Genomic DNA, 26,981 nt, shown 5'->3' with positions numbered 1-26,981 from the left:
GATTTTCCCTAGAAGTAGTCATCTGTGTCCTGGCTCCTGTGAAATCCACAAGGGTGAACAAGGCACAGAGCAGCCCTTTGCCCAGAAAATCAGGGCACTGAGTCCCTGTTCAGAGGAGACAGCTCCCTTGAGTTTTGGGGATCGAAAGGTTCCTTCTCACAGGACATCTCTGTGGCCATCGGAAGATGAATTCAGTTGCTTTTCAACCATCTTCCTGAGTGAAGCCGCTCAGAGCTCAGTAGCCTCCTCGCAGCGCCCCCCCCCCCCTTCTGCCTTCCCTCCCTGCAGAGTGCAGTGAGCAGGGCAGGTGCTGTAGCTGGGCTGCTGGGCTGAAAGCCCAGCTCTTGTTCTCCGCACGTGACTGGTGTGTGGGTATGTGCTTCAGAAAGCGTCCGCGAATGGGATGATGCGATGCGTCTGAGGCGCTTGGTAGTGTGGACAGTGTCAACATAGAGCAAAATAGTGAAGAAAACAAAAAGATAAAAACCTGCCTGGCCTAGTGCTATGTGTCCTTAGTGCCAGTCACACAGGAGGCTGCGTAGGAAGGCTCTCTTGAGGCCTGGGAATTCAAGACTAGTCTAGGCACCATAGGGGGAACTTACATCACCAACAGCTAAAAGTTAATCATGGTGTTTATAATTATAATATATTTTCTGTGTAAAGGACCATTCTTCCAGGGTCTGCTCACCCTTCTGGATTTCACAGGTACCATCAAAAGATCACTGGTGACCTTTCAGGACATGGATGACTGTTTCCAGGGAAGTCTGTCTTCATTCCCTGGTCTAGATCCCACAGCATTTATCAGATATGAATATCGCAGTTTGTAGTTTGGTGTTTTGTAGACTTTTTTACTGATTCATCGGCAGCGAGATGATGTGCCTCTGGAGAAGAGAAACACACATCTGTTACTCGCTCTCTTCTCAAGTTTTCTGACTCTCAGAGAGGATAATGTTTATTTTGTCAAACCTTTTAGGAACGGTACATCTTTTAAAACAAAAACCATGGGAAGCCATTGTTTGGAGTTGGGCTTCTGTTCTAGGCTCCAACAGACCAGACTAAGAAAATCAAAATGGAGTCACTTGTACTATGGTGCCACGTAATCAGCCCAAAGACTTTAAGCAAGCATGCAGGTCTTTAAGCAGGCTAGTTTTCCTTAGAGAGGAAGATTCTAGTCTAGCTGAGAAAGTGCCTTCTTTGATTTAAATCTTATTTAAAAAAATTACCTAGAACGAGTGAGAGTTCAGTAGTCATAGTTTTAAATCTGCTGGTGGGCTTCTGTGTCCCTCTGTCCTAAGCCCATCATCGTTCTGCCGTTTCCCGAGGGGGCCCTCATCCTGTCTTACAGAACAGAGTTTGCTGCACTCGACAGTTTCACAGAAAAGCCAAATCAATCTGTATAATTTTATCTCTTGATAACATCTCAAGTTACTCGATATTTCAAGTTTACGCTCTACTCTACTTCCTCTTCCGTCTCTGTCACTGCCGAAGAAAGTGCGGCTCTCTTGCACAACCTCCTCCCTCACCCACACGGAAACACACTTCCTGCCCTCCCAAAACATCTATAACAGTAACAAGATTATTGCTTATTATTTACATTATTGTAATGCTATGGATATTATTTGTATAGCCCGGCTCAGGATGTACTCTGGTTGCTTTTGCATGCCTTTTCTGTATGGTGTTTTACAGTTTCCCTGGAATGAATTTTTTTTTTTCTTACATCGATATGTGTAGCTAACTTCTTATGAACTTCCCCACGCATTCAGTTTCATCTTCTAGGAGAATTCTTCCCAGGAACCTTCTGATTTGGCCCTTTGGACAGGATCTCTTCGCTTGCTGCTCTCTGTCATCCATCTTGGAATTTCTCTTCACTGTGATGGGAGACTGGGAGGTCTTCTTGCCTTTTTCTTGTGTTAGAATCCTTGCTTCCAGAACTCTCTGTGTGTTTATTGCCTTATTTGGGTAGAACACCTACCTCATCAGGTAGTTTTCCAGAAGAGTGAAGAGGAGGCAAGCAGTTCAGAACCTTGCATATATGAATGCTGGGTTTATGATCCTATGAATGTTTCATCATTTATGATCCTCTACCGGTATTGATATTCTGCGGAGTGTAGAATTTGAGTTAGGAATCTATTGTCTTCTGATGGTGCTTCCTCCATTTTCTCATTTTTTAGTTTCTTCTAAACCCTCTGTTTCTGAACTGTCGGTATTGCTTGTGGTGATCGCCGTTCTGAATTTTGATCTTTTTATTATTACCTGCTTTTAAGCTTTATGAATCTTCTGTTTATTCCCATAATTTTGGTATTTTATAAGATGTGGCTTGACTTGGTTATATTTTATCTGGATATAACCTTTATTTTGTCAAAACTTCTCTAATTTTTTTTTCTCTTCACATTGTTTGTTCTAGAAGTCCTGAGTTTCACACTCTGGGTCTCCGAGTGAGCCCTCTAACGCTATTGTATTTTCTTCCCAATTCATTGTCTGCTCGGCTTTCTGTTTTATTTCTTGGGAGATTTTCTCAGCTTATGTTTTAAGTCTCCTGAGTTTTTCATTTCTACCCTCTTGATTTCCAGTGCCGACCCCCCTCCCCCGGGTACTTTATTGCTTATTTTGGCTGTGTCCCAACCTTGTGGCATACATGTTTGATAGTAAGATCTTTCTAGAATTCTTTGGTGTTCCTAAACCTTCTTTAATTTTGTGTTTGGGGTTGGGCCTTGTTGGCATTGGGCCTAACTATAAGGTGATGTGTTTGTGGTGTTTCTGGGAGGAACACTCCTGTCCCTGGTTCCAGTAGTGCTGGTTGGGTCTGATTTGTATCCAATGTTCTGGACCACATGGCATGAAAGAGTGGAGTGGTCCAAATTCGCATGTATGTGCGTAGACCCTTGGACATTAGTTCCCACTGCAGTATGATACCCCTGCCTCAGTTCTTCATTCCTCTTGGGATAGATCTTCTATCTTAAGTTTCATGAAAACAAGAACAAAAACAAACAAACTCAAAAAAATCTCCCAAACTTTAGTTTTCCCGAGAATTGAGAATGGCTGCCTTCTAGACCTACACAGAAGAGGGAATATATTCTATGTCTTACCAGACTGGTAAAAAGTTCCCCTGGGGTTGGGCATGGTGGCACATGCCTTGTGAGTGTGAGGTCTGCATGACTTACATAGAGAGTTTCAGGCCAACCAGAGGTGCACAGTGAGACCCTGTCTCACCCGCTTCCCCTGAAAAACTAGTTCCTTCCTTTAGAGAGTTTGGAAAACAGCTCACTTGGTAAAGTCCTTGCCATGAAAGTATCATGGCCTGAGTTCCATGTACCAAAGTCCACATAAAAAGTACAGCAGTGCACGCCTGTAATCCAGTGTTGGGGAGACAGAGACAGGCAGATCTCCGAAGCTTGTTGGCTAGCCAGCTTAGTGCGTCAGCGAGTTCCAGGTCCAAGGAGAGACACTATTTCGACTGAGAAAGATAACAGGTGTTAATCTCTGGCCTCTATATGTACCCATATCTGTACCCAGAAGTTTCTGTCCCACCCGGTCCCACAGCCTTTCAGTCCCAAATAAACACATAGAGGCTTATATTAATTACAAATTGTTTGGTCTGTGGCTCAGGCTCATTACCAACTAGCTCTTAACTCAGCCCATTCCTATTAATCTATGTTTTGCCATGTGGCTTCATGACATTACCTGTTCTCTTACATCTTGCTTCTCCACTTGCAGCATCCTCCTGACCCCGCCTTCTCTCTCTCTCTCTCTCTCTCTCTCTCTCTCTCTCTCTCTCTCCTCTCTCTCTTTCTCTGATTTCCCTCCTGGTTCCATCCTGCCCTGCCTTAGGCCGATGCAGCTTTATTTATTAACCAATGGGAGCAACACATATTCACAGCATACAGAAAGACATCCCATAGCACGTATCCATATATGCACACATTCACACACACACACACACACACACACACACACACACACACACACACAAGCTTCAAGTTCTTCTTTACCACCACTTCTAGGGCTCCTGAATTTGGTGACTCAATTTTTATTCTATCTAGAGGTTTTACGGTATAAAATGATTTGTTTCCAAGTGCCTGTCTGTTCCTCCCTCTGTGAGACCTAGCATGTACTTGTCTTCTACTTTCTAGAATTTTTAAAAATATCTTTTTCTGTTTTCTACTTTTGAGTGTTAATTTCTTTTTAAGTTTTTTAAATTTATTTCTAAACTTATTGTTATTATTTCTTAAATTATGTGCTTATGTATGTGTGTGTGTGTGGGGGGTATGTGCATGTGAGTGCAGGTGACTGTGGAGACCAGAAGAGGGCACTGGATTCCCTGGAACCACAAAATAGGTGCTTGGGAACCAAATCTGGGTCATCTTTGAGAATAGTACAAGCTCTTAGCTGCTAAGCTAACTTTTCAGTCCCTCAGAGTGTTAATTTCTTAAAAACAACAAGCAAATAAAAATGGCTTTTTTTTTTGATGGACTTCCAGGAAGGAAGTGGGTGTATTCAGCCCTCCATCTTTAGCTGGACATTTCCATGAGGAGAAATATGCTTCCTTTATACCCTACAAAGAACAATGGCTTTTGCTGGCCAGAATTTTCCATTGACATATGAATTATTACAAGGCAGTGAATGTGTGTGTTGTGGAATGGTGGGAAGAGTCCTTCATTTGGAACCAAGAGAGATTTTTTTTTCATTTTCTGGTCTTGGTCTGTGTTACTTTGGGCAAGATGCCTAATTGAACCTTAGCTTTTAATTTGTGAGGTGAAGGGGATGATGGGTAAGATTCCTTTTAGCTTACATGGTATGATTCTGTATCCCAATAAGTTCTGTTTCTCAGTAAATCAGGTAGGGTGATTCCCCCCTCACCCTGAAGTCATTAAAGAGACATTTTTCTTATTTCTGGTGTTGGGACCTTTTGATTCTAGAACGCATTCTATCCGTCCTCTAGTGCCTTGCAAAAGTCTGCGTACTGTTTGATAACAGTCGAGTTGCTCCATGGATCAGAACCACACACACCGTATGCTTGTGTTTAGAGCCTAACTGGTTTCTCCCCTGGTAACCTTTCCTAAGTAGCCATTTCCTTCCTTTCCTGAACATTTCTTATAAAAAGATTTCTAAAGAAGTAGAATTTGCATACCAATAGTTTCTCAGGAAAACAAAATAGAGTAGCTCTCTCATCTATTTATCTCATCTGTATCTATTTCTGTATCATCTATGTCTACTAGCTCTATCTATTTTTGAGACAGGGTATTATTATATAGGCTAGTCTTGTGATCCAGGTTGTATTTGTTTATCAAGAGGCTGCTATAAGCACCAAGAGTGATTAAGAAAAAAAAAAAGGCACAAGGCTTCAGGCTTTTCTTTCAAGATAGTGGCTTCCAGTTCTTCCTGCACATAGAATTATGATGTCCAGGCCCAACTCCAGACCTAGAAAATATTAAAGAAAAATGGAAGCAGAACCTAGGTATCTGAATTGATAAAATTGATTTTGGTGATTCCAATGTACATGTTCGTAGGTTAACAGCTAGGTGAGAAGTTAAGCTTTATACATTGTTGTAGACATGGAAGAATATGGTTAACTTTATGATGAATGAGAGAGATGATGGATACAGACACTGGAAGATTTCCATTAACTGGAGACACAAGGAAGGGTTGCATCAAAGGGACGAGTTCTGAGTTGATGGAGTTCTCATAGACCGAGAGAGAGGAGTGGGGAGAGTGCTGTGGACCAGGGAATAAACACTGTGTGTGGGGTGGCTGCTCTTTCGATCTGTGTTTGGAATGGCTGGGGAAGTGTTGAAGTGAAAATTGGATGTCAGATTGCAACTGGATTGTGAATATCTTCAGAGTCAGACTAAGTGTTGGCTTTATCCTGCAGGTGTTGGGGGACCCTAAGGATGTCTGATGAATGAAATGACCCGATGGAACTTTGAAGGCTGATTCACCAGGAAGAAGGGGTATGTAGTTAAAATCAAATGAGGCAAGAGTGTTGGTAATGGAAGACCAGTTGGGAAGGTGCTGCTATTGTTCAGCTGTGAGATTAGGATGCTCTGAGCTAGGGCAGTGACAGTGGCGTTAAATATAACTGTCTTAGTTAGGGTTTTATTGCTGTGAAGAGACACCATGACCACAGCAACTCTCATAAAGGAAAAACATTTAATTGGGGCTGGCTTACAGTTTCAGAGGTTTAGTCCATTATCGCAATGATGGGAAGCATGGCAGCGTACAGGCAGACATGGTGCCGGAGAAGGATCTGAGAGTTCTACATCCAGATTGGCAGAGAGCAGGAAGTGAACTGAGACACACTTTTTCCAACAGTGCCACATCTACTTTACCAAGGCCACGCTTCCTAATAGTGCCACTCTCTATGAACCTATGGGGGCCATTTCTATTCAAACCACCATAATAACCACAATAGATATTTGTATAGCATTTGCACAGTAAGTGTATTATCTACATTTCATTTAAACCTCACTAATCTTGTATCCCCACCATACCTTCTAAATGAAGGGGTGGATGGTTAGAGGTTATACTGTTGAAGGAGCCCTCTTGAAAGTCAGAGGAGCCCAAGAGGTTGATGGTCATCGAGTAAGAGAGAATAGTTGCTGTAGAGCACTGAAGTTATCAGGTTGGAAGGAGGCGTGGCGGAATTCCTTAGCAGTTCAATATCTGTCGCTGGCCGGCCGCAGTATCAAGTAGCCTTTGGATGTGCTTCCAGAGACTCCTTCATTTCTGTGCGTTGATATGCAATCACTTCTTGAAAGGGCATGGAGGAGGCAAGAGAAGGAGAGCCACCCTTCATCCAGCCTGCCTCAGGGAAGAATGGCAGGCCTCTTCTGAGGACCTTTGTGTTCTCAAATGGTTGAGAATTAAATTTGGTTGAATATTTCCTTCCTTCCTTCCTTCCTTCCTTCCTTCCTTCCTTCCTTCCTTCCTTCCTTCCTTCCTTCCTTCCTTCTTTCCTCCCTCCCTCCCTCCCTCCCTCCCTCCTCCCTCCCTCCCTCCCTCCCTCCCTCCCTCCCTTCCTTCCTCAAACTTCCTCTTCTTTCTGCATACCATGGTGGTCAGGAGACAAATTACAGGAGTTGTTTCTCCTCTTTCCACCATGGGGGGTTCTGGGGATTGAACTCAGGTCATCAGGTTTGGAGCCATCTTGCCAACTCTTGTTTAAGATTTAAGGCTCTAGGTACAGGACTGAGGATCTTCGTATCCAGGTAGGTTGTCCTGAGGAGGGGTGGGCCTCTTTTTTCTTGAGGTCTGGATAGGAGCCATATATGGAGCAAGGTAATATAGATAACAAGGGACATCCCTGTAGCAACAGCTTCCCTGTGACACCACTCTGATACCAGATCAAGATGACATCCTTCCTGAGTTAGAGTGTGAATTGTATCCACTACCGGGCTCATTCATTGTTCAAATCAATTATGCTGTGTGGTCATGTGTTTCGAATCCCAAGATCTTGAGGCCTAAATAGAGGCAGTGGAATGCACTTTGCCGTCTGAGTTATTTATTCTCGGAAGTCAAATAGCAAAACGTGTTAGAGAGCTGAGTGATACTGGGAGAGACAAAGGCATGCATCATCATCATCATCATCATCATCATCATCACCATCACCATCATGGGAAAATCTTGATTAGTGTTTCCTAGGCAATGGCTGGGCAGGATGGAGGCTGAGCTAAGAGAGGATGAGCTTTTTGCCTTGGACACCCTAGTCTGGACATTTAAGACCATCCCAGCTGGAGGGTGTTGTAATTAAAAGTGCAACAGCATTAGAAAATTAACACCATAGCCTCACTGTTTCTTTTCTTACTTTAGAATCCTGGGATCTTCAATGGCAGGAGAAAGAGCAACCAGAAGACCGAGATGAATTTTAACACTATCCTAGAAGAGATTCTTATTAAGAGATCCCAGCAGAAAAAGAAGACATCACCGTTAAACTACAAAGAGAGACTTTTTGTGCTTACCAAATCTGTGTTAACCTACTATGAGGGTCGAGCGGAGGTAGGAGACAATCTTCTCTGCAGTGTTCAGTGTTGATACCATTGAGTAGGTGATGCTCTCCATTGAGTTAATGAACTTCAGGTTACGGTTTGTTGGCATTTGGTTTTGAAAGGTGAAATTTAGCATGTGATAAAACTTGGCACAAGTCTGTCAGTTAAGTTATATAGCTATCTGTTTGGTGTCAGGCTTTTGAACTAATTAATCTGTCAGAGAAAATACATCTCTGTTTGTTATAGGTCTTTCTAGAATTTATAAGGTATACTGAGCACATGGCTTTCCCCCACAAGCCCCACCATGTTATGTGTCAGAGTTTAAGCTGCTTTGTGTGAACATTTCTTCATCACTTGAAGCTGATGAGTTATTTGGGGAACCATTTATGGAAGTGGATTGCAGAGGAATTCTTCGACTCTTGATGCTAAGCGTCTACCACAGTGTTCTTTGCTGGAGGCAGGGAGATTGAAGAAGCAGGGGTCGAGGGAGCCCCTGTGTGGAATGTTGAGGTACAGTGAAGAAGGGAGGGATTTGGGTTGGACAGCTTCTCGCTTTCCACAAGAAATGTGAATGAGTGGCCATCTCTGGCCCAATTTAAAATCTTGCCATGGTATTTTCTACTACTGCCGTAGCCTTCTCTGCTAGGAATAATTTGGGGTTGTAGAGAATGGCTGGGAACTGGATTTCTCTTGACAGCATACTATAGCAAATGTGATCATGGTGAATGTCTGGTGGTCCTGGTGTTTGGGCTTAATTGTGCCTATTCTTGGGGCGTTTTTTTCTCAGATGTTGATTTCCTTGTTTTGTTGTTATCGTTTTCTTATTCTGTGTTTTGGTTCCTTTCATTTATACAGAATGGCATTTTTTTACCCCCCCGAACAATCTCAGCTCTGTTAATTCTACTATGGCGTATCGCCATGACCTGTGCTGTTCTTCAGGCTCATGCACCGTCGAACCATATTCCCTTAACTCTAAACCCCCCAAATGCTGCATACCAAAGCTTCAAAACTCTTACTTGTAAAACTAGAGCCGTGGTGAGACCATGCTCACTCTTTATTCCCTTTGAACATATATGTAGGTGTGCCCAGAACTATTAATGTGACTAGTTACATTGGCTACCTTTGTCCTATTGAGAAATGTCATATTTTATGATATGTATGCCACATTTTCTTTGTTGTCCAAGAAGCCCAATAGGGTTTCAGGTAAGAATTGTTACCAGAAATAAGGATTATTTTAAAATTGCAAGTTGAGTTTTAGGGAAACATTAGTAAGTTTTTGCTGTATGGCAATGATTTGCTGTAACTTGACTTTAATATAGTTAGTCCAGAAGAAGACTAGAAATACATTCATGAGAGAGGTAAAAGGTGGCACATTACTAACCCCAAACCTGCAGAAACTTACATTGTCAACTTAGAAATACGGATCGATGCTATTAAAACACAGCACAGTGAGGGCAGAGAGATGGCTCAGCGGTTAAGAGCACTGACAGTTCCTTCAGAAAACCTGTGTTTGATTCTCTGCATCCGTGGATGCTCACAGCCAGCTGTTACTCTAGCTCCAGGGAGTCTGGTGCCCTGTTCTGGCTTCTGCAGGAGCCAGGCCTGTATGAGGTGCACAGATATACATACAGGCAAAACACCATACACAGAAAGAGAAAGTACAGCACATTGGTCAACTCACTCTGAAGATGTCTAGTATACAGTTGGCCCTTGATGTCTGTGAAGGGACTGGTTCCTCTCACCATATACTCAAATCTATTACATAAAATTGTGCAGCATTTGCACATAACCTGTGCATATCCTCTTATGTGTCTTAAATTACCTATATATTGCTTATAATACCAGATACAATACTGATGCTATAAAAATACTCTTTCTATATTCCTTAGGAAATAACATGAGAAAAGTCTGTATATGTTCAAACAGATGCAATTTTCCTTCCAAATATTTCCCAGAGTTTATTGATTCTGTGGACTCAGAACCTGTAGATATGGAAGGCTAATTGTACAAAGTTAAAAGTGCCCTGACTGTTTAAGCAGAATGAAAAGACAGAGAGCCCTTCTTATGTCAGATCCCAGTCCACTCTCTGAACATGCAGTGGCTTTAGTCACTGTGAGAACCAGACAGAGCAGAATGAGGTGGCTGTCTAACATGTAGAAATCCGTTTCTAACTCTTACTCAGAGTCCATGTCTTTCCTGGCTGTTACTCACAGGCCCCACATACCAAGCTGTTGACTAGATTCCCACCCCTAAACAAACAACTAATTGCATATATTGAATTACTTGGAATTTAAAGAAAAGAATCAGAATTCTTGAAACAACTACTAACAATACTAGGAAGACTTCCAGGTGATACCTCTCAGCCCGTTTTCTAGAAAATTCCAGAAACACTTCACAGTGAGTTACTTCCCTGTTTGGGGGGCATGTGTTCGGTGCCTGTTTGCAGTGGATGAATCTTCTGCTTTTTTGTCTCTGTTCTTAGAATCACTATTGAAAAGCCAGTGAAGAGGCTGTCTGTTGCTTCTGTAGGCCCCATCGCGGTCCCCTCATGGCCATTGGATCCTTTGTGGTGGCCACACTTTCTTCCGTCTCTGCATCCAACTCCTACAACATGGTGGCGAAAGTTTTTCCTGAAGTGGGTCCTGCTTATTTCACTTATTGTGCTTTTCAAAGTGTCCTGAGGAATTATGTTTCATAGAGATCATCAGAAATCCAGTTAAACTATCTCCTGGAAGTCTCACGTTGAGAAACCAGTGTTTCAGTTTGTACATTGGGCTGCTGATTTCTCCAGTTTGCCTTTTCTCTCATTTGGCAGCTAATTCGTTCATGTCCGCGCATGTTCCAGTGACCTGGGAAACAAAAGATCATGACAGTTTATGTTACACAGTCTTACAATAACACAGACCATGGAGGTTTGTAAGTGATGCTGCTTTCTACTTAGGGAGCTAAATGGTAGATGGCACAGGCCGCTTGGCATTCCTGGGGAGGCTCCCTGGGACATGGGCATGGGAGTCAGGGAAGGGCAAGACAGGAGTTTGTTCAAGAGAAAATGTTGAGATGTTGAGTAAAGGAAACCAAGTCGTATGTCAATTTTGCAACAGTTGTTGGCTAAGAAAGCGGGAGCTTTAGATTGAACAGTGGTTCTCTTTGGCTGGTTTGCTGTCTTCAGTACTGTGTAGCACAGCATGGATGCTACAGGTAGTTTATAAAGTCAAAGGGGGTTGAACAGCGTGACAGGTCTCCTGTAGCAAGCTTTCTTATCAGACTGTCTTTGGATCACTAGTCCCCAAATAACGACATGGAGATTCATTAATAATTGTGAAAGCTTCTTTAGGCTTGTTTCCAACTAGCTCTTATAACTTAATCCATATTTTTAAAATCTGTGTTCTTCCACGTGGCTTGGTTACTTCTCCTCAGTACACCACGCCCAACTTGCTCCAAGTCTGCTGGTGAGATTCACACCTCTGTATTCCTCCTCCTCTTCCTCTCTCTCCCTGGAAATCCTGCCCTGTTTGAGCTCCTATCTTGCCTTCCTTAAATGATGAACTACAATGTGGATATGTAAGCCAAATAAGCCCGTTCTTCCCCAGCTTACTTTTGGTCATCACAGTAAGAGTAAGCCTAATTAAGACACTAGCGAAGAACACAGTCAGCTACAAGTCATCACAGTGGAAGAACACAAAACAGAATCAAAGTCACCAGGTACCAGGGTCCGGTACAAATAATGAAGGATGTGCATGGCCAATGGCCAACTTTATGAGCAGGTTTTCCTAGTATAGTGTTCTCAGGCACACGGTTATAAAAATGGTGTGACATTTGGAACACTAACTATGTGCTGGCCACAGTGCTAAGTTATACACATAAGGCTTATTTGGTTTCATTTCAGAATGAGGAACCAAGGCAAAGAAAGATAAAAACCTTGCATAAGGTGTGCCATACTAGAAGTTGCTCATTTTTACAAGAAATTGCAGGGCTGTTTCTTCAAAATCTATCTTTGAAACCATCTTGCTACTCCAGGAGAAATTAGGGGAAAGAAAGAAAAAAGAAAGAAAGGAGAGAAAGGAGGAAAAAGGAAGGAAGGAAGGAAGGAAGGAAGAAAGAAAGAGAGAGAGAAAGAAAGAAAGAAAGGAGACCATTACTGCTCTCTGTAATACAGATACAATTTTACTTTAGAGGATATTTTACTATTTTCAGTTACAACTGCTGGGAATTTTCCTTGTATTGAAAAAAAAAGAGATTCACACTGAACAGGTTTTTTTTTCTTCTTTTTTTCCTGTCTGCCACTAACTGGATGCTCTAAAATAACATTTTCAATTTGTGTATGGAGTCTAAAATTATTTTTATGCAGATTGTATCTTTTTAGATGCTTAACTTCATTTTCATCCCTGTTTTGACATGAGCATACATCTGATAGGAAGGCTTCAGAGTCTTCCAGAGTGACTCCTGTGCCAGGAGGATGGTGTCATGCCACACAAGCTCCATGGAGACAGGAGTTCGTGGGATTAATGCCCCTCTGGCCCTTGCCCATGTCAGTAGTAACAGGGTTGCTTGGTAAATTCTAGAAAAGTCTCGAGCTTGAAGAAGTGGTTGTGGGAAGTTGTGGTTTGGAATTAGGTCAAACAGAGAAGTTCCTAGTAACCTGGAGACCACTGGGTGAGCTCTGTAACTCAAGTAAACAGGACTGAACCCTTTACTCATGAGTATGTATTAGCTTGGGCAGTTGGTTTCAGAACTGAGTTAGATTGGTGTCCATGGTGTGAGACTAACCAAAGTCCAAATTCTCATGCTTGTTTTTATTTCTAGTGTGATACGTGGTGTTAGAGTTTGGGACAATGAAAAAGGAAGACTTTTGTCTCTTTTTCAGTTTCCTGAGGGCTGTGGACATGAGGGATCATGGCTTACCCATCTTTGTATTTCTGGAGGTTTTGCACAGAGTGGACACTCAGTGTGTCATACATGGTTGAATGGATTGTAGGTGAAAGAGGAAAACCGTTACTCCAGAATAGGGTAGAGCGGGCTTATCTATGAGCACCAGATGTTTGATTTAGTCTTTCACTGACATTCCCTAACAGGACAATGAAAATAATCAGTTCTAGTCATGATGTCACAGACTGTTGAGTACCTTAGGGAGCTTTTATGTTCTAGAGGGTGTCCTGGGCCATATGAGGGGTGTTCTCTTAACTAGGCTTGGGAACCTAGAAGCTCTTAGCAATACCAGGATAAGAGCCACCAAGATGAACGCTTCAGGCCTTCCGGTCCCTTTCTGAAAGTTTGTATCTTGCAGCACTTCACTGCATGATGGGAAGTTGGTATGGCATGGGAACATAATCCATTTTACTGCAGACCCACTGGAAGCATTTGTATCACATGGAAGAGTTATTGCTCTAGAGGTCACTACCCGCCCCCCATTATCCCAGGGTTACAGCAAACACTGAAAGGGTACACCTGAATTCATAAATAGAACCATCCCTTAGTTTTTCTCCTATACATATTTATCTCTGATAAAGCTTGATGTAAATTTTATATTTAGAAAGAGATTACTAATATTTAATAGCAAACAGAAGAATCATAATTTTTAATAGTAAATGGTGGCTCACAGCTTTCTGTAATTCCAGTTCCAAGGGATCTGACACCCTCACCCAGACATACATGAAGGCACATAAACTAAAAATAATAAATAGTTTAATTCTGAAAATTTCCATTTAATAATTTGGGCCATGTTTAATTCCAAGTAGCCAAACTTTAGGAAGCAAGACCACAGATGAGTAGAAAACTTTTATATTTCATGGATAATAGTAGTTAGTGCAATATGATTTTTTTAATGCTCTCAGAATCAACTGTATCACTACATGAAAACTCATTTTTTATTGGCATTTGAATCTCTCTGTTTCTGAAATAAAGTAGTATTACACCGACTTCTCGTTCATATTTTTCTTTCCTTTCTTCTGTCTCTTCTTCCATTTTTTACTTTTGTTATCTTCTTCTTTTTCATACCTGACCTTCTGCCTCATTACTCATTGAAAAACATCAAAATACCAGGTCAGAAGTCTAAAGGGCTGACACTACCTTAATGTGCTAAATTAATTCTCTTCTTAGGAAACTCAGGTCTGTTTTAAAAGATTTATTTTACTTTATTTATATAAGTGTTTTACATGCATGCATGTGGAGGTCAGAAGATAGTGATAGATCCCCTGGAACTGGAGTCAAGGGTGGCTGTGAACCAGCATGTGGGTGCTGGGAATCAAACCTGGGTCCTCTGAAGAGCAGCAATGATTTAAAGCAGAGCCCTCTCTCTAGTCTCCCCACATGGACACTTTTTTATAGCCCCAGTACAATGATCAATATCCAGGCATTGGAATAGAATCTGTAGTCATATCTCATTCAAGTGCCTCTAGGTCTTTACAGTTGTTTCTGTACCTTGCTCCATCCCCACCCCCAAGATATAATTCATATCTACACATTGACTAGGTTGGCCAAGAAATAGTTTTTTAGCGTTCCTGGTGGGGGAAGAGAAACATCTGTAAAACCCAAGCATATCAAAAGCTCCCAGAGAGTACATAAAAGAGGCCTCAGCCGGAAACCACCCTAGGTTCTCTTGCTCTTTAAAGATTTAGTCATTTATGTTTTAGTTGTCTGCATGTGTGTGTGTGTGTGCCTGTGTGAGTTCCTGTACACTAAGTGCGTAGCTGTCCATGGAAGACAGGGGACATTGGGTTCTCTGGAACTGGAGTTATCGGTGCTTGTGAGCCTCCTGATAGAGGTGCTGAGAACTGAACCCGGGTCCTGTACAAGAGCAGCAGATGCTGAGCCATCTCTGCACCCCAAGAGCCTCTTATCATTAGCTCATGCTTGCTTTGGAGGATGGGTGACCTTCCTCTTCACGAGTATATTATTTTAGCATGGTCTGCCTAGGGGGTGAAAAAAATCAGTTATTTTACATCCTTCACCAGTTTTCTAGCTTTAACGTTTTAGTACTTTGTGTCAAGGCAGTCACTGGGCATGTAAGGCTTTGGATGATGAAGAACACGGTACCCACAATGGCTAACCGAGTAAAAGGGAACTTAGTCAGAATTTAATCCTCTTGGAATTTTTTTTTTTTTTGGTTTTTCGAGACAGGGTTTCTCTGTGTAGCTTTGCGCCTTTCCTGGAACTCACTTGGTAGCCCAGGCTGGCCTCGAACTCACAGAGATCTGCCTGTCTCTGCCTCCCGAGTGCTGGGATTAAAGGTGTGCGCCACCACCGCCCAGCTCCTCTTGGAATTTTAAGTAGGGACAAGCACAAAAATATCTGAGATCCTGAAAAATCACACTGTGACAGTTGTGTTTTACTCAGTGGTTGTTTGTATTATGAGAGAGACAAGAGCTATGAGAAAAAAATCAGTGGCCAGGCCGTGGTGGCACATGCCATTAATCCCAGCACTGGAGAGGCAGAGGTAGGCGGACCTCAGTGTTCCAGGCCAGCCTAGTCTGCAGAGTGAGTTCCAGAACAGGCTCCAAAGCTACACAGAGAAACCCTGTCTTGAGAAACCAAAACCAAAAAACCAAACCAAAACAAAACAAAAAAACCCCAAACCAAACCAAAACAAAACAGGGAAAAATCAGCATTTTTGCTCAGAAGTGGTATTGTCTGGTTTAATTCACTTATAAGCCTTAGCTCTCAGCGGTGCTTAGAGATACCAACAAGACAGTTTCCATCAGAGTTTTCTTCATTGAATTTTCACGAGCCTTAGCTCTTGGCAATTTTTAGTGATAACCAACAGTCAAGTTTGCATCAAAGTTTTATTTAGTTCCTTTTTCCCCCCACTGAATATATTCAAAAGACTGCTAAAGGGATTGAAGGCAATTATGAAAATTTGGCTTTCAGAAAGTTTGGGAAGTAGGGTAGTTGAACTCAACTGTTTCTCTCCGCCTCTTTCTTCTCATTTGTCTGCCTTGAAGCGACTGGCTTCTCTATCAGAGCTGTAGGCAACATCTTGTAGAGATTTCTTTCAAAGCACTCTGATGTCAGTTTATGTAACCAGCATTTTGTTTCTGTTGGGCCCGGAACTGCTGGGCTAGAGATTCTTAGAGTCTTGGAGCTGCTGCTTCCTTGGGATTCCCAGTTTCCTCTAAGTGTTGGTTGATAAGAGTAAGGATGGTGCAGGGAGGTGAGGGCTGACACCAGCAGTGCGCGCACACACACACACACACACACACACACACACACACACACACACACTCACCCTACCCCCAACATATACACACTCACACATCCTACCCCCCAAATACATACACACACCCTACCCCCTAACACACACATACTACACATACACACCCTACCCCCAAAACACACACACACACACACACACACACACACACACACACACACACACACAGAGAGAGAGAGAGAGAGAGAGAGAGAGAGAGAGAGAGAGAGAGAGAGAGAGAGAGAGAGAGAGAGAATAAAAATGATTGGACTTACCTTGGGAGACTGTTTAAAAAGAAATCAAATTTATGGAATGGAATATGGTTTAGATGCAAACAGAAACTGTTGTGATTTTTTCCTTTGATATATAGAGGTTGGGAGGGGTTGTATAGGTTTTCAGATGGTCTTCCCAGAGCAGGAACATGAGAAAGATTAGGCAGAGAGAAATCGCTCATGCAAAGGGGACAGTATGTGCAAAGGCCCCTGAGACTTGGTGAGTCTGGAACTTTTATTTATCCTTGACCTATGTGGATGTGTGTAATGAATAGTCACTCACACAAATGGGTAAGGGTTTGTCACAATGGAGAGTTACACATTTTTAGTCTAGATTCCAGATTTTCCAGTTTGAGAAACTCAGGGTAAAGGGGATGATTTGCACCGGGTCCTCCAGTAACTGATAATCAGCCTGGACCAAACAGCGGGTGTCTGATGACACCACTTGAGTTCTGGAAACTGAACGGGGGGGCTGTGCAAACAAGTGAGGGCACTCTACCTTATCAGATGACTGGGTGGTGTGAAGTTAGAGCAGATCGCCCAGCAGGATCAGCATGGAGCCCATGTAGTGGGGGAGCCAGTGAATCCCGAGGCACTGGGTTCAATCCCAGCGCCAGGGGAGGAGGGTGTGAGTAGGAGATGGTCTGACTGATGATTGCCCAGATACTTTTGCTCAAGGACTTTGCCATCCTCCTGCCTTAAAAGCCGTGTCCCTGTTAAGCACCACAGCCCCTTCTCTCTGGTTATCCTGGTCCTGGCTCAGCTCGTCTTCATGGGACGTTTTGGACATTCCCTGGGTGAACGCCTCACTCCTTCCATACGTCTGCATATTCATTCCCGTGTTATTAGTGCTCCTGTTTTCCCTGACCAACTCTCAGTGCATGATCCTTTCCCCAAGGCCCCAAACTGTTCTCAGACAGTACTTCACACCTATTGACTCAAGGAGGTTTCTGCTGTTGATGGTCTCAGCGATGTGATCAGAAAGTATGTAGGGAAAGCAGAAATGTCTTTAGACACTATTATGTGGTTGCTGTTCTCATCTAGTTCCTTTTCGTTGTTTAGAGGACATCCATTATTTAAATTTAGAAACAGGGTGTTGTGGGTTTTTTTTGTTTAAAGTATTTACTGATGTTAATCTCTGCCAGAGTAAAAAGCAATTATTGTATACAAGCAACTACCAGAAGACATCACATGACAATTTGAAAAAGCGAAACCACATTTTGAATTGTTTTGAAAAAGTAGCAAAGTATATGCAGAAGGGACTTTAGAAGCACATGTGTCTCTCTGCAGTGAACACAAGAGAGTGAATTGCTTTATTGTCTCCCGACACTGGTAGCTTTGGGCTTTGTGAATAGACTGTACCTCCAAAACAAATGGTCACGTTTAATGATTATCAGTGAAAACTGGTACCTGTTTCTTAACCCAACTTTATATTTGTCTTTTTTGTTTTCAATTTTAAAGTTTTTTTGTTTTTATGTAGCCCAGGGATGTCTCAAACTCACTATGTAGCCTAAGGCTGGCCTTGACCTGCCCCACATTCTGGATACAGGCACAAAATACTATTCCTTGCTTAGCCATTTTCTTTTCATTTTAGAAAACAAGCTCTAAAATTAGTAAATACAAAAAAAACTGTCCAAAATGTGACAATACAGTTGTTTATTAAGTAAACAAGTGAGTAAGGAACTCTTTTTAAAAATTTATTTATTTATTTTATGTGCATTGGTGTTTGGCCTGTATGTGCGTCTGTGCGAGGGTGTTAGATCCCGTGGAGCTGGAGTCACAGACAATTGTGAGCTGCTGTGTGGGTGTTGGGAATTGAACCTGAAACTTTACAAACTATCTAGTACTTCGTAGTCAGCTGTGGGGAAGACACTTCCCCCATTATTACATGGTATGAGGAAGGCACACGAGCAGGCCCCACTCTTTGCTGACGAGACGGCAGTGTGCACATTTTGATCCTCATTGAGGGTTGCGGTGTAACCTGCTGGTAGCAGAGTCGTGCGCTTTCCTTTGTATTACGGGATTCAGCTTACTTACCTGAGCACGGCAGAGGTCCAGTCAGTTGGTACAGAATGGAGTTAATAGAGAGAATGACTCTGGTCCAGCCCAGCTCACAGTCTGATGAGGCCCCGATTCTACCTCTGTGGGCTCCTGCAAGTTTTTCACACAGCCTGGGCTCTGCAGGGAAATCAGCCTGGCTTCCTCACCTGCAGTTCTTATTCCTCATCCTTGCGGGGAGGGTTGCTGGCAGATGCTGTGGCTTTCTGATTACCATGGACTCTTGGCTTTCCAGATGTGCTACGGTGCCGTTGTGCCTATGGAGAGGTTCAGGGTTCCTTTCTATGCAGAAATTTGATATGGAGATCCTTGGAGGTACAGAGGTTCTGCATATGTACCCGTGTGACTCCATCAATCAGCCTTCCCATAAATTATGCCTGTCAGTCATCCACAACTTCGTCACACTGATTCACAAGTGAAGAACCCAGGGGCAGCCAAGTCAGGTGCACTACCATTTGACTGTGTGCCTCAAGATGTCTTATCTCTCTGGCTAGCACACTGACTGTTAAACCACATTGTGCTACTTTCCACCCAGGGGGACTTCCTGATACATCTTCACTGACCACCTTGGCGCGTGCACTTCCTTCCGGTTCCCTTCCTCTGGCTCTGTATAGCCGGCCTTGAGAAGGGCGCCCTGTGCCAGTCCCTTTACCCCTGTTCCTTAGGAAACACTGTGCACTCTGTTTCTGAAGGAAGGATGCACTGTGGAAAGTGGCGGCTACCTTATGCTCTAAGAAAATTAGAGTTCCAGGCCTCTGCGTTTACTCTTGATTGAAGTGTCCATTTGGGCATTTTCCTCTTAGGTTATGGGCCTTTTGTTTACTTTTTTACAAGATATAGAATATGTATGCTAAATCAAGCCATTATCTGTATATACTTGTGTTTGTGGTTTGTGGATTTTCTAGCTCTCTTCTTCTAAAATTAAATTACAATTTTGTATTTATTATTTGGTGGGCGTGCGTGCGTGCGTGCCTGTGCGTGTGTGTGTGTGTGTGTGTGTGTGTGTGTGTGTGTGTATTTCTTCTTATTGTGGTAAAATAGACATAACCTAAGCTTAGTATTGTAACCATTTAAAGGAACAAGTCAGTGACCTCACTGTTGTATAAAAGCCACAAAGATTTAGTTTCATCAGTCCAAACAGAAATTGTCCCCGTTAAAAACAAACTCAGTTTCCCACTCCTCTCAGCCCCTACCAACCATCAGCTTGCTTCCTGTCTATGGACTGGATTGTACTGGATTTTTACATAGATAGGATTTCATGGTAAGTAATCTTTTGTTCATGTGGTAGTATGTGTTTATATTTCATTCCTTTTTCCGGCTACATAATACTCTGTTGTATGGATGCACCATAGTCTATGGGCTCATATGGATAGATATTTTGATTACGGTTATATTTTGGCTATTGCCATCAGCTGCTCTGAATATTCATGTTTTCCTGCCGACATAGGCTTTCATTTCTCTTGTGCATAGAAGTTGAATTGCTCTGCCTTCGAGAAGCTATGATTACTCTTTGTGTGTGTGTGTGTGTGTGTGTGTGTGTGTGTGTGTGTGTGTGTGTTTTAATTTTGTTTATTGGTGCCGGGCTGGCTTTGAACTTGTGGTCCTCCTTCCTCTGCCTCTTGAGTGCTTACCTGTCAGGTATGTACCATCACACCTGTGCTCAGCAAACCCTCCACCACTCTCCTTGCTCCTGTGTACTTGTGGCCTTCCCAGTGACCGTGGAGCGGTGTCTCGTTGTAGTTTTGCCGCAGGCAGACACTGTTGAGCGTCTTCAGCTACCTTAATTAGAAAAAAAAAATGAATGTAGGTTATGGCTCATCTGGCAGGACTGGTGTCCCAACCCCCAAGGAGGAACGCTAATCAGTGTTTAGCACCTAATCAATGTTTAGACTTGGTTTTTAGCTTTGTCAAGTTCTGGGGTATCAGTATTTCCACTGTGTCTGCTGGCTGAAGCCCAGCATGTTGAGGACTGAGCTAGTTAAGGATGTTCTCAGTAGCTCCAGCACAGTGGAGGAGAGGAGGGCGTAAGGGGGCTCCCCTGAGGCTGCCCGGCTGTGTATGTGGGGCACTGCAAAGCCACAGTGCCATTCACGTGTTAGTCTGGAAAGAAAAGGATTTAATATTGATTATCTATCCCAATTCTTTAAACATTGTCTTTGAGGCAGGCTGTACTGTCTTAAGAGAAATCCTAAGCTGAGAGGACTTAATTAACCAGCTTACTGGCTCCCAGCTAATTGGTGTCAGAGTGATGATTTAAATAAACCAGGTCCTTGTTACAGCAGAACGCTCTACTGTTCATCACATATTATGGATTGGAGTTTTCCTAGTCTACCCTCAGGCTTGGTGATTTGCTGATTCACAAAATGTAACACACTGCTGTGTCCAGGACTGTCGTTTGTTAAGGGAAAAGATGCAGAGTCCAGTGAAGAAAGGGGAAGACTCCCATAATAAAGTCTGCAAGGAACCACAGCGTGAGCTTCCGAAAGGTGACTCCAGGGGAGTCACCTCAGACATGCTTAATTAAATCCTGTATTGACTGGAACTCAGAGTCGACTCAGTGCCTTCTTCCTTGTGTGCCCCCAACTCCAGACTTCCACCAACTCCAGACTTTCAGGAAGAAAACAGGCCTTCAGAGGAACTGTTTTGTTTTTATAAAGTGGTTTAGCCCAGTGAGTCACTCAGAGCTGGGAACAGTGACAGCGTCCTCAAGCCTTCGGAAGCCTAGCTGTCCACCATGGTGTCCTGTTTTCTGCCCAGGGACCAGATGCAGAAGGGGAGAAGAAGTGCAAGAAGAGGGAGCCTGTCTCTGTTACGTAGACAACTGGATGTTGTATGGCTCTCTGAGCCTACCTGCCCAGTTCAACAGATGTGCACACATGGGTGGCACCTCTGTGCGGAACGGGACTGGGCTTGGAAGTTTCTGTGGTGTTCCCAAGCGTGATGAATTCTGACTGCCTAACGCAGATGGCCCCGAGTGGCTTCACAAGCCTGACTCTGAATTCTTGGTGACTTTTTTTTTCCCCCATGAAAGGCTTTGACCAGAACAGCTGAGCTCTGCAGTTTGTGTTCCAGAACCCCAGACACCGTGTCTCCTCGGATTCACTTTCTGCACTGGTGAAGTTAGTCTAGAAGCCTTTTTTTTTTTTTTCCCCAGCCTGGCTTCTTCTGTGCCTGGGTCACGTGCAGAGGTGACTGAGTTCTTTGTGGGTGTCCAGCTGTCTGGGCACATTCCAGGGACTCTTCAGTGGAGGAGCTGTTCTGAGGAGGAGCCAGCCATGGTGGCAAGAGGCCGCCCCCTCTTCTTCTGAGTTTCCATCCCCGACGGAGGGTGAGGACACACAGGCGGCTCACTCCCTCTCAGTTCTCAAGTCAAGGGGAGACTGCTCTTCCTGCTGTGTGTGTGTGTGTGTGTGTGTGTGTGTGTGTGTGTGTTTATTGTTTCCCACCCCTTTGGTGTGAAGGCCACACCAAAGTCTTCGTGAGAGTTGGGCCGAGCAGAGTCTCTGACTGACTTACAGAGCGCTGGTCTTGACATCCAGCGGTCCTTGTTCACACTCGGTCGCTCACGTGACACCGAGCAGGTCCGTGCATCAGTGTCCTCAACTGTGAGATGGAGGTGGTGACCATCAACCTGAGAGGGGTGCTGGGACACTCAGGTGAGCGGCCCGTCTGAAGGGACGCGAAGTAAGTTTAGAGCAAAGCCCGGCTTGAACGAGCCTTGAAGGAAAGCCACTGATAATTGCTGTCGTGAACTCTACCCAGGATACCCGAACCCATTTTACTTTTGATTTGAAAACCAAAGGGCCTGGCCCTCTACCTCACACTCCTCCTCCAAAGCTTTAATGATGTGTAGCTGACATTGATTGTGTAGTATTTTTAATCAGAAACGGACATTTCAAGATTACTGTTTGAGAGAACATCCCGTGTGTGTGTGTGGGGGGGGGGATGGGGAAGAGCAGTCTGTCCACTTTCAGCAAACTAGTATGTTCTGGGGCTTCCACCATGGCGCACGCTGGCTCAGTGAGATGAACACTTGGGTTCTAGGGGTCAGGGACACATGAATAATTTCCCCTGCTTCTCCTGTCATGGGGACCACCCACGGCTGCCCCCAACTTGTCTCTGCAGGTAGAGGCCGTAATTATGAACCTGAGTGCAGATGCATTCCTGGGTTCCCGAAAAAGATTCCCGGGTCAGCACTGTGGGGCTGCTTCTTATTTGTACGCACTCAACTTGGCTTTGTTTATGTTGTAGAAATGAAGAGTTTAGCCACCGGCTTCAATTCTGTTATCCTCTTGATACTTACAAAAATGCATTAGGTCTTCCTGTCCTGTGCTTTTCAGAAGCCACCATTTTTGTTGTTGTTGTTGTTGCTTGAGACAAATTTCCATCTTGTTTGTAGTCTAGGCTGACCTCAAACTTGTGATTCTCTTGCTTCAGCCGTCAGAGGGCTGGGGCTATAAGTCTGGGTCAGTCACCATGCCTGACTCAAAACCACTGATCTTTTTTTTTTTTTTTTTTGGTTTTTCGAGACAGGGTTTCTCTGTGTAGCTTTGCGCCTTTCCTGGGACTCACTTGGTAGCCCAGGGTGGCCTCGAACTCACAGAGATCCACCTGGCTCTGCCTCCCGAGTGCTGGGATTAAAGGTGTGCACCACCACCGCCTGGCCCAAAACCACTGTTCTTAAGAACCTTCTTTGCACACTGTCTGCTAATTCTTTCCTTAATAACCCTCAAATTCATAGAAAACAAACATATATCCACCCCCCTCACCCTCACCAGAATCAGATCATCGAGCTTCCTAATCCATTTCTTTTTGGGGGGCGGTGGATGGGCAGGGTCTTACTAGGTAGCCCTGGCTGTCCTGGAATCCCGTATGTAGGCCAGGTTTACCTGCAGCACCCACTGCAGGCTTTAACTCGCAGAGATCTACCTGCTGCTGCTTCCCAAGTGCTGCTATTAAAGCCGCGTGTCACCACGCATGACCTGCATCCATCCCTTGATTCTCCTTCTTCAGCTGCAGCCAGGCTCTTCTCGGCCCTGCCTCCGTCACGTCACTTTCAGCACAGCTGGGAGATTCCTGGGCCTCCTCGATGGCCCTTGCTCTCTGTATAGTAAATGCTTGGCAGTGTCTGCCCATGTGAGGTCCATGGCTCTTGTTCTGGTGGCTTCTTGTCTCCTTCAAAGACTACCCTTTCCTGACACGCTTCTCAAATGTGGCCATTATTCACTGTTCCTTCCCACTTGGCATGGGTCTTAGGAGACACTGCCTTTCCCATGGCTTCTGTTAGTATCTTGTCCTGATGATTGTCCCTATTCCTGCGTCTCAATCCCATGTATTCTGAAGTCTGGACTCACCTGGTTCTATGATTCCACCTTCTATCTATAGCTCAGCCTGGCCATTTGCGCTCTCTCTCTCTCTCTCTCTCTCTCTCTCTCTCTCTCTCTCTCTCTCTCTCTCTCTCTCTCGCTCTCTCGCTCTCTCGCTCTCTCGCTCTCGCTCTCTCTCTCTCTCTCCCAGCACCCCAGTCCAAGCCACCACTGCTTCTTGGGTGAATACAATAACACCTGTCTGTGTGAAGACTCAGTGACCTGTTCCTGTGAAACCCCTGAACAATACTGGTTACAAATATAGAAACTGTTTTTCCTCTCTCAGTGTGGATGTTGGGAGTAAAGCCTGGAGGCAGCCATTCGGAACTCACAGGGCTGGATCCGAACTAGAGATCTTGATCTTGCCTTCCTTGCTATCACTCTAGCTTAGGTCTTTTACTGTAGCCTACGATCGCCGCTGGTACTCTAGCCATCTTAACTGAATGAAAGCTGAAAGGAGCAAGAAAGGCAGATGGGCAGGAGAGGACCTCTCCCAGCTCCCTTTAACAACCTTGTGTTTCGCACAGACTTGCCATCAAGCTTACTGGTCACGTGATCAGATCTAGGTATGGACTTTCATTCTGGACAACAGCATTTCTACCTCAAAGTGGGTGTCATTAATAAGAGAATGGGTATTGTGGTAGACAGCTAGCAATCTCTGTGCATGCTAACAGGCTCCTGTTTCCATTCTCCAGTCTGCTTACACAGTGATAAAAAGACAAACATAATTGTGTGCTTCCCTACGACTCGTTAAGAATGTCACATTGTCCCCATGTGCATCCCAGATGGATAGCCACTGCCTACCCGGCTCTCAGGGATCGGCTTCCCTTCTCCTCTTCACTTCTCTCTCTCTCTCCTGAGTTCTGATCCTTGAATGGTGCCTCCTGCATCCCAAGTATGGAGTCTAGGCATTGGCTGTCTTCTCCTTCTAGAGCACATCTCCCTCCCTGACTGACTCAGTCCTATCCATTTCAGCCTCAGCACAATGAGCACATTTTCCCTAGTTCCACTCCATCCTACCTGACAAGGTTTGGTTTCCCAAGCTCGTGTTCCCGTGTGGAATTGGGATGCAGCTCAGTGCAGTGGAGGTGCCCAGCATGCTGCAGCCCCTAGGGTCAATCAATCCTTAGGCGCCACCCACAAGAACAACTCAACACCCAACAAATGTGCTTCTCTATGTAATGGCGTTTTCCACTTTTACTTTTTATTACCTGTCTCTGTTTTAACATGAGTAGGTTTTAGTTTGTTATCAGCGTGATTATATTACTCTTTTTCTTTGGTGAATGTAGGATCCAGGACTGAGGGGGCCTGTGATAGACTTCTGTGTGTCACATCTCAGGAAAGGAGAATGGGAGAGAGCTGTCCTGCACAGGGGTCAGAGATACAGAGCAGGACTCGGAATGGTATCTGGCGTCATCACACCAAGCTCATTGATGCCGCTTATCCTGAAGGGAGGTGGCTTCCCAGGGGTACACACTGCAGGCTTTGGAGCCAGCCAGCTGCTCTCATTCTCCAGCTGTGACAGTGGGCACTGGATCAGAGTCTCTATTTCCTCACATGTCGATGGAGCAAGTGCCCTCTCTGCAAGGCTGTGTGCGCGTGCACACTTGGTGGAATAGTCCCGATTCCTCTGTCAGCTTGACTTAGAAGACAGGGAGATGGCGGAAGCAGAGATGGAGGAGAACACCAATCCCTTCATCCCTTCCTCGATGTGCCTGATATATACTTTGCACAGTGAAAAATCAAGATTGGCTTCTGGCTTAGGAACAGAAGGGCTTGAAAGCCTTTTTTAGTTTTTTTTTTTTTTAAACAAATACTTATACAGCATGTAGAGGAGGGGGAAACCCCTCTTCTCCTCTACTTATTTTAGCTTTTCTGGCGGAGGCCCTAAAAATTAGACTACCAAAAGATAAACAGGAGAAAGCCAGTCATTCTTCCAAGTGCGTGGGCACCTTCGTAAGGAGAGGGAAGATGTAAAGCTGTGGGTTAGAGCTGAAAGCTCGTGTTCCCGGCTGACGACAAGCTGGAGAGGCTTTGGCTGGCACCAAAACAAAGGCGGAAAAGGTGGCCTGCACGGTTGTTAACTGCTTTTGTGTTGTGCGGAATTCCTGGCAGAGAAGCTGGCGAGAGGTACGATGTGCTTTGGCCCATAGTTTCCGTCCATCGTGGTGGGGAAAGCTGCCCCACAGCAGTGGGAGTGTGTGGGAGACAGGGCTCTTCGCAGCAGCCAGACCAGAAGGCAGAGAGCAGTACCCGAACCAGGGCCAGGCTGCGGCCCAAGATCTGGCTCCTATGACCCGCCGTCACTAATGGGGCCTAACTGTTGATCTACAGTGGTGGTTCTCAACCTGTGGGGTCATGAGCCCCATGGGGTGAGGGGAGAGAGGAGTTGCCTATCGGATATTTATGTTACAATTCGCAACAGTAGCAAAATGACAGTTATGAAGTAGCAATGAAAATAGTGGTGTGGTTGGGGGTTACCCCAACATGAGGAACTGTATTAAAGGGACGCCCCATTAGGAAGGTTGAGAACCACCGCTCTACAGCTTTTCCACACAGCACAGCCTAATGTTTAAACACGCACCTTAGGGGACATTTCCCATTCAAACCACACATGGGTCTTTGTCAGCTCTGTGACCAAGCTGATGTTTCTTCTTGATGCTGTAGAAAGCCCCGCCCCCTCCCCAACCGGGGGACTTCAGGAAGAAGGCAGGCCCATGCACCTTTCCTGTACCTGCTATTTTCATGGAAAATAGTCCCATCCCTCGGTGGTCGACCGGGGGTGGTGCCCCCTTTTTGTGGTGCTCACTATATGGCAATATGCTTTTTGTAAGTCCAGACCGCGATTCTCATGACTGTGAGGTAAACACACTCATTCTCGTTTTTTTTTCAGAAGAGGAAATCTAAGAACAGAGAGGTCAAAGAACTTGCCCAGTGTTCCAGGCAGAGTCAGGAGCCAAGCACAGGCAGGGTGATCCCAAAGCTCAGAGCCACTACACTGTGGCACCCCCAGATACGTCTCTGATTGCTTTCGACTGGCCAAATTGTGCTTTGCAGAGGAATCCAACATGTATTGATGCTGATATTTGCCGGCATCCGAGGCCATTGTTGAAGCTTG

The 26,981-nt window shown here is 44.5% G+C and overlaps 1 protein-coding gene across 2 annotated transcripts in view; it reads left to right on the top strand.

The window, feature by feature from the left end:
• Positions 1-26,981, top strand: part of Tec (tec protein tyrosine kinase) — a 110,950-nt gene that overhangs the window by 32,075 nt on the left and 51,894 nt on the right. For both annotated transcript variants that reach the window (XM_028860921.2, XM_028860852.2), the window contains exons 2-3: positions 5,870-5,948; positions 7,807-7,992. In XM_028860921.2, coding sequence (XP_028716754.1) covers positions 7,855-7,992 — 138 coding nt within the window. In that variant the 5' untranslated portion in view covers positions 5,870-5,948; positions 7,807-7,854. The remainder of the gene's footprint in view (positions 1-5,869; positions 5,949-7,806; positions 7,993-26,981) is intronic.

The sequence above is a fragment of the Peromyscus leucopus genome, chromosome 10, assembly GCF_004664715.2.
Source record: "Peromyscus leucopus breed LL Stock chromosome 10, UCI_PerLeu_2.1, whole genome shotgun sequence".
Taxonomy (NCBI): domain Eukaryota; kingdom Metazoa; phylum Chordata; class Mammalia; order Rodentia; family Cricetidae; genus Peromyscus; species Peromyscus leucopus.
The sequence above is the reverse complement of the archived record's forward strand: the minus strand, read 5'-3'. Positions and strand labels throughout refer to the sequence as shown.